The sequence below is a fragment of the Cebidichthys violaceus genome, unplaced genomic scaffold, assembly GCF_023349555.1.
Source record: "Cebidichthys violaceus isolate CVI_PGR_0920_01 unplaced genomic scaffold, fCebVio1.0.p SCAF_4, whole genome shotgun sequence".
Taxonomy (NCBI): Eukaryota; Metazoa; Chordata; class Actinopteri; order Perciformes; family Stichaeidae; genus Cebidichthys; species Cebidichthys violaceus.
In genome coordinates this window covers 15,405,237-15,412,679 of record NW_027176594.1, presented here as the reverse complement: position 1 = coordinate 15,412,679, position 7,443 = coordinate 15,405,237, and the positions used below count along the sequence as shown (strand labels likewise).

The 7,443-nt window shown below is 43.6% G+C and overlaps 1 protein-coding gene across 1 annotated transcript in view; it reads right to left on the bottom strand.

The window, feature by feature from the left end:
- Positions 1-1,412: 1,412 nt before the first annotated feature.
- Positions 1,413-7,443, bottom strand: part of palm3 (paralemmin 3) — a 30,576-nt gene continuing 24,545 nt past the window's right edge. The window contains exons 4-8 of the mRNA XM_068727491.1: positions 6,941-7,068; positions 6,226-6,298; positions 5,145-5,175; positions 4,414-4,461; positions 1,413-3,330 (exon numbers count right to left, since the gene is read on the bottom strand). Of these exons, the coding sequence (XP_068583592.1) occupies positions 2,387-3,330; positions 4,414-4,461; positions 5,145-5,175; positions 6,226-6,298; positions 6,941-7,068 (1,224 nt within the window). The 3' untranslated portion in view covers positions 1,413-2,386. The remainder of the gene's footprint in view (positions 3,331-4,413; positions 4,462-5,144; positions 5,176-6,225; positions 6,299-6,940; positions 7,069-7,443) is intronic.

Below are 7,443 nucleotides of genomic sequence, written 5' to 3'. Positions count from 1 at the left end.
ACTCACATATTTAAGATAGCACGCGCTAAAACCTTTTGAATCTTATTGGCTCAAAAGCTACAACTTCAATATGCGCACACTTTTTCTTTAAATCACTATGAAACCTATAATGCATACTGCTAAATTCACTGAGTATACGTCTCCCTCAACTTAATTGCACTGTGGTTTTCATGGCGGAATTTGTATTATAAAGTTCCAGCAAAACCGTAAATAGTTTTTTCAATGTTGGTTTAATGAGACCCCGCCCTTAGCTGCCCTTTGCTGTTGACACAAATGACTTGTACAAATTTGTCTTCCATGAATACAGGCAGCACACCCACCATTTCTGTATTTGAGATATATACACCTTTGAAAATTACATTTCAGTATTTGTGATGGAAAGACTTGAACTTAACATTTCTTAACATGAACCTCATTCTGAGCTTCATGTTAAGATAGTTACTCTGTGGGCTTTTATTTTGAAAGGGTGGGACTGGGTGGGCGAGAGAGGGGACAGAATCATAATGTTTGACACACACGTACAGAGGTTCTAAAATGGCTTCATCAAAAGTATTCCAGTTAGAATTCACTCGGTGGGGCTTTTATTTTGAAAGTATCATGAGAAAGATAAGACTCTGCCAAACGCAGCAATGTGTTTTTTATGTTTGTGGTGTTAAAAATGTGAGCCCCAGAGCAAAATACAAAACTGGTAGTGTCTGCTTTCTTTGAGAAATTAGTGGTCAGATTTAACAAGGAGTCTAATGGAGCAGTTGGTTGGAGTTCATGTCGCTCTGCGGCTCTTTGAGACAAATGCGTAAGTTCGTTCGATTCCATAGACACATGCGTGCGACCAGCACAACATTTCCAAGCTTTTTGGCCAAAAATGGTGTATAAAGAGTAAAAATTGTGGGACTCGAAGCAATTTCTTTGTAAAAATCACAGAATACTTTTCATGCTCTGCTCCACTCTGACCGTGATGTCATTACTCTAGCACTTAACGTGCTGTGCAAAACACACCCATTATAAAATCTAAAACTCGACTCAGGCTTTGGTTTGGCCTTCAAGATGGCTGTGCTACCACAGTGGCAGGTAGAGACGACGCTGGGATCTCAGGCATCTTTGACAAGCTCCATGGACTTGGACATGGATTTCTGAGACTTGTTGCAGGGAACACCAGGTACATCATCTCATTAGTTCAGTCCCAGTGATCCCTCTCCTTTTGCAGAACGTCCCGTTAGTTGTCTTTTTCCATTCAGGGGAACGTTTAAAACAACTAAAACTGCATAGATAGACAAATACCCAGCTGTCCCTGGGTTAGGACTAAGAAATAAATAACATTGCGAATCAAATGGTTAAACATTATCCAGGGTGTTTGTTTTTGCATGGTGCAATATTGTGGTTTTGGGAACATCAAGTACATCAAACAATTTATTGCAAATGTCAGTTTAATCATTAAATCATTCATCAATCATTTCAAAGCTGACATCTCAAACACGCTCAATGCCACGTGTTTCTGTATACGGTTTATACATCCATGCACAGAGCTATGTCAGGAGCTCTGGAGCCCCGCTTTCAAAAGCACATCCGGTAAAAATACAAAATTCATACTTTCAGGTATCTTAAAATAATTCTTTTAAAACTGGAAACGTCCCACACAATATTTAGTGGCGCTTGCTGTTGTTTATAAATTACACCATTTCATACTATTAGTCTGTGTATTGTCAAAACCTGTAATACAGTGAACAAAAATGTTCAGGCCCTATACTTGGATTAAAAGTATCTCTAATAAAAGATCAAAATCCATAAAATAATTCAGCTTTAAAATCATTAAATAAGAAGAATGTCCTCTCTGAAACTCTCCAGATCTTTGGACGTAAAATCTCATATTTAGATTATGAAAATGACCTCATGCATTACACATGTGGATACAACAGTATAAAATAATACAGTCTGTTATTTTCACTCAACTGCAGCTACTATGTGGGTTTTATGATCCTATGTAGATTGGCTGGCTCATCTGCTAACCAGGAAAATTAAATACAAACTCATATTTTGGTCCACATTGTGTGAGAAGAGAATTTAAAAAGAGTAGTTCCGGGTAGAGAGCTCCTCAAGGCACTTAAACACCGACAAGTCCGGTCCACACCTCCCACCTGTCTTCATGTTGGAGAAAGCTCACTTCCTTTCAGAGTATCAAAACTCAAGAGTGGGATTGAGGAAGTTTCAAGATGAATACACGGAGTGAGGGCAGAGAGTAGGTGGAGGAGAGGGAAGTAGCTTGCGGACCGATTAGAAGAAAAAAAAAAAAAGGGTGTGAAACAAAGAGACGAGGGGAGGAGTGTGTATGGAGTTGAAGAGCAGAGAGACTGAGGAGGGAGAGAGGAGATGAATGTACAGCGAGGAGCCTCTACATGACAGAGCAGCACTGGCAGGCTTTGTGTTTGGGTGCCCCGGCCTCCTCTCCATGGCCGGCCCTGGCCGAGCTGTAAGTCTCTGTGCTGGCGGAGGCTGCTGCTGGCTCTGTTTGGGCGTCACTGGCCTTTGCTTGGGACAGGAGGGGTTCCCGCTCCCGCGGCCTGACCTCGGTCCTCTGGCTCTCCTGGGGATCAGCCAGCGGCACCTCCTGGAACTGTCCAGGCGGCGCGGCACGGTCTTGGGCTTTCAATGCCGCCTCGGATCCCTCTTGTGACGTCGCAGCTTCACCCTCTGCCTCCAGCTCGGGGGCGAGAGCGGAGGGTTGCGCCTCGGAATAGACCGGCACCGAAGCCACTGCAGTGCCCTCTAGGGCACCGGCTGGGGACTGCGCAGAGGTCGGGCCTTCGGAATCTTTGTCCCCTCCTTCGGATTTTCTCTCTCCGTTTTCGTTCGTCTCCACGCCACCCAGCGAGTCTCCATCTCCGGTTACCCATTGTTCCTCTGCAGCGGGTTCAGTCGCCTCACTCTTCTCTGGTTGTGTGAAGGTTTCTGGAGCTGCCTCTGTTTTTACTTCCCCCTGCGCAGCCTCCCCCCCCTCTTGGCCTGCTTCCTCTGTCTGCATGGTCTCCTGCTGGTGTGTAAGATCCTCAGGTACATCATCTCCGTCCTCTGTGATGATCACACGCTCTGCTCTCATCACCAGAGTCCCCACCTCCTCCCCCCCCCCCTCATTAATGTTGACATTTGAAACCTGACCAGGCTCCGCCTCAGAAACGCACAACCTCAACCCAGGCTCCGATTTCATGCCGCTAGCACCCACGGAGGCTTCTACTGGTCCGTTGGTGGAGGCCCGAGTGTCGTGATTGGCGTCTGCTTCGCCATTGGTCAGGACAGCTGCAGATTCCCCCAGCGGGGTGCTTTTTGTCTTCACTTCATCTGAAGACAAAACACCAAGTAAACATCACTGTGAGTCAAGGAGGAGATTTATGCGCAATAGCATTAATTAGAAAAATGATTGCTGCTCATGCATTTCGATGAGGCTGAGTGAATTTGCAATCAATACACCACACTGTCATTAACGCTGATTATTAGCCTTCATTGTGTGGATGCACCGTGACTTGATTGCAACTAGAGTCTATGTCAGTGCTCAATACAGCTAATTCAGTTATTGTAGTGCAGTTAACAAAAGGTTCTGCCACTTATTAATCTACACGCATTACACAATGCAACAGCTAATAAAGGGTAGCGCTGCTTTAGCTACAGGCCATGAAGCGCACCCTAATGAATGAAGGCTTTTATTTATCACAGAGCAGCATGAGCAGATATTTATTGTCAAATATAAATAAAAAAAGAGAGAAATGTAAAATATGATATGCATTTTAAGGGTAGGTCATGAGGGATGACAAACAATATTTGATGAAGTTAGACACAAAAGTGAGCGGCAGATGAAGTAGCAGCAGAACAAAGAGCATGCATCAGATGCAAATATAGATTGTGCAGTCTAAACTTAAAGACCCTGCTTGATTTAAACACTATATTCTATTTACTTCTCAGAAGTCTCTTGTCTACTTACCCGCTGCCCTCTAAAAATGAATCTTATGCCTTTGAGCACTGCTTTGCATAAATATACATGCGCAATCTTATTTAACATGCGCAAATATTCCTTCACAGCATGTATGAACTTTTTGTGAAGTGCAGGTATGCTCCTCCTTCCTTTGTGATGCTAATTTCTTAGTATATGGCATGCATACAGACACGCATTTCTATAGGGGGTTTCATGGTCTTTGAGGGGTCGGGGTAAGATGGTGAATGGATAAGAATTAACAGTAAGACAAGATCTTTTCAGGTTCAAAGGGATGAGAGAGATGTTCACATCAATGAGAATCCAGATGTGGTTTAATGTGCGTAGGACTTGTTTCTGGATAATTGGGGTGTTCCACTTCGCGCACAAGCTTTATGAGAGTATTAGGGTATAAGTTTGTGTGCATTTTACGACACACAAGTCAACTCCATACCCACCCGATCCATTGTTTTCACCGTTCTGCATGACAACATCTTGGACCATTTCTGAGCAAGAAAAAAAAAAGTATTACTGGCAGTCGTGTTTGTCAGTCAGACATGCAGTACAGAAATCATGAATTACGACAAGATGGAGCACTAATTTCTCAGAAAATAACATCATATGAAAATATTCAAACTAAGATGCACCTGTAACTGTATTATGAGGTCCCCACTAAAAATAGGGCTTAATCAACACACCTGCGCTTCCAAAGTAACATTAGAAGATGATCAAACTAAGAATGTGCGACTTTAGATAGCGTCCAAGTTTTTTTTGAATGCAAGGAAAGACATGAAAAAAAAAATATGCATTAAACAAATGAAATGTAATCGATATGTGCTGATGTAATTAGGTAAGAGCAGCTGTGGTAGCAGCCAGAAAAGCAGCGTGTCTGCACACAGTGGTGTTTAACGGGATAAAGCGTTGCAGGGTTGACATGTATTCGACAGAATAGTGTGTCGAAAGAAGCAGGCGGATGGAGGACAGCAATGCTTCGCTCTGCACAGTTACATAATGAGCTTGTCGGATTGCTTTAAAATCATCATGTTGACTCTTACACGGAGTGAAATCTGCATCGATTTATCACTTTCTCTGGTAAAAAAAAAAAAGCTAATGGAGATGCAATTTTCTGAAATGTCCACTGTAATTGTATGATTTCTCTGTACCAAAAAGTGTATCTGATCCCACTTACCTGCTTCAGCCTCCGCTTTTTTCACTGCCTCCTGTTGGGTAAGAGGAACAGTGTAAGGATTCAATTTACTGTGACTCAAATGGTGAAACCGTTTGTTGTGTTGCCTGAACGTCTGGTGTGTTTGAAATACTGGAACATCACACAGGCTTCAAGGAAACAGACATATTTGTCCTCGTTTTGTCTCGGTACATATCCAACACTGTAACCAGGAAGGACTGTACTGAAATAGTTAATGTGTCCACTGTGGTCTCTCAGATGAACGACACATTCTGCCTGGTCACAAGGGGGAGTGATTGAGCTGAAATGCCCTTCCTGATCTTTGAGAAGTTGATCCCCTTTTCACAGTTTGGTGGAGTGTGTACTCAACTGCATCAGATCTGCATAGATAAACAATCATGTATATGTGTGCACCTTTTACAGTTAAAAACAGGTTTTTTGTTTTTGTTTTTTTTCAAGGACCTGAACACATCATCGCATTCCTTGTCTCATCAGAAAGCATTAGGCCAAAAAAATCCATTTCAGTTGCCAGACATTAGCTGTCACTCACTCTCAGTCGGCCCACTAGACTAAAGCTTTGCTGCCAGGGCCCGTTTACAGTGATGTCTTTTTTCACACAGAGGATAAGGTCATAGATTCAAAATCTCTTCCATCACAGGCTGGTACAGCTATTAAAATAATCTCATCATCTGAAGCGGACGGTAGGAGGAGGAAGGGGCAACTTCTTTTTCTACCAGGAAGACCTTCAGCGAGGTGAGGCAAAACACACTCGCGCTTGGCTTGAGGTGAAAGAATAATTCCAGAGTGGGTCATGTGTTGAATTGTTTATGTAACAGGGCTGCTTGCATTCACGAAGCGCTGAACGAGAGGCGCTACATCAAACGTACATTAAGAGAGGAACAAATTATTCAGGGCGAAAAAGCCACAGACAGAAGTTGTGGGGAGTTTTCTGCGTGATGGAAGATGATGGAGCAAGCTTGTTCAACACGTATCCCAAGCCCCTTTGTGTCCACAAGAGTGAGTGGGCGAGTGTGTGTGCACGAGTGTGTGTGTGCGAGTGTGTGTGCGCGTGCAAGTTCCTCACCGTTTGGCCATCCTCCATCTGTTCCGTCAGCGACTCTTCCTCCTCTGCCAACCGCTGACTCTCTGACTGCAACCTGAGACGGACAAACGCACACAAAACATCAAATCTATAGCCTTACTTTATGTTCACAATCCAAATCACACTAAAGTTATGTTTTTGTTACTAGTTCTATGTTTAAATTGCCCCAGAGGCCGTGTGTGTGTGTGTGTGTGTGTGTGTGTGTGTGTGTGTGTGTGTGTGTGGAGTCTTCTTTGACAGTGAGACCGAGCTGTGGACCTTTGCAGTAAGAATTTGGAGTCTGGTCTTCAGGGACAAGACAGCATCGTCCACAGCAATAAGGAAAAAGTCTGGCTCTTTGTCTGCGTGCAGTTCAGTGCTGGCGGAATTAAAAGTGAACTTTGCCAAAGCATGCATAATGTATGCAGACAGCAAAAATTACAAGAAAACTGAAATAGAAAAGGGGAATGCTGACACTATCAATTATACATGAAGTTTCTACTAAACAAATACAACAAAAAAAGTGTCAGTTCTCTCCAGTGTGTCTTCTAGCTCGAACCTGCACGCACACGCACACGCACGCACGCACGCACGCACGCACGCACACACACACACACACACACACACACACACACACACACACACACACACACACACACACACACACACACACACACACACACACACACACACACACACACACACACTGTTGCTGTACTTGTCAATGCGCTTTTCGATCTCCTGGGCCTGGGAGCCCCAAAGAGGGGAGCGGGGGCTCTGGGCTTCCGGGGAGGTTGGGGACAGGGGAGGTCCCTCCATCAGCCACTGGTCCCTCAGAGACTTCCTCTGGAGTGAGGAAGAGGAAGGAAGAGAGAGTGTCAACTTACCGCAGCATTGCAATTGTGGCGATATGATTGTATTGGGTTATTTAAGCAAACTGTTATTGAAACAACAGTATAGTGTGAGATGATGTGAATTTGCCAATCATCTTTTGCGATACAATGGTTGCTCTCGCTTCAACATCTCTGGGTGTATTAGCCCATTGATAGCGGTACTGCAAGTCAATGAGCAAAAGTGCATAATTGCAAATTTGGATTGTTATTTTTTGTGATGACTTTTGTGATTTGGTACTTCATTTGCTGAATAAGACTAAAACAGACGGACCTGTGTGGTTATTTTATCCATAAACTGTCAATAGATTTTTACAGAAAACATAATACA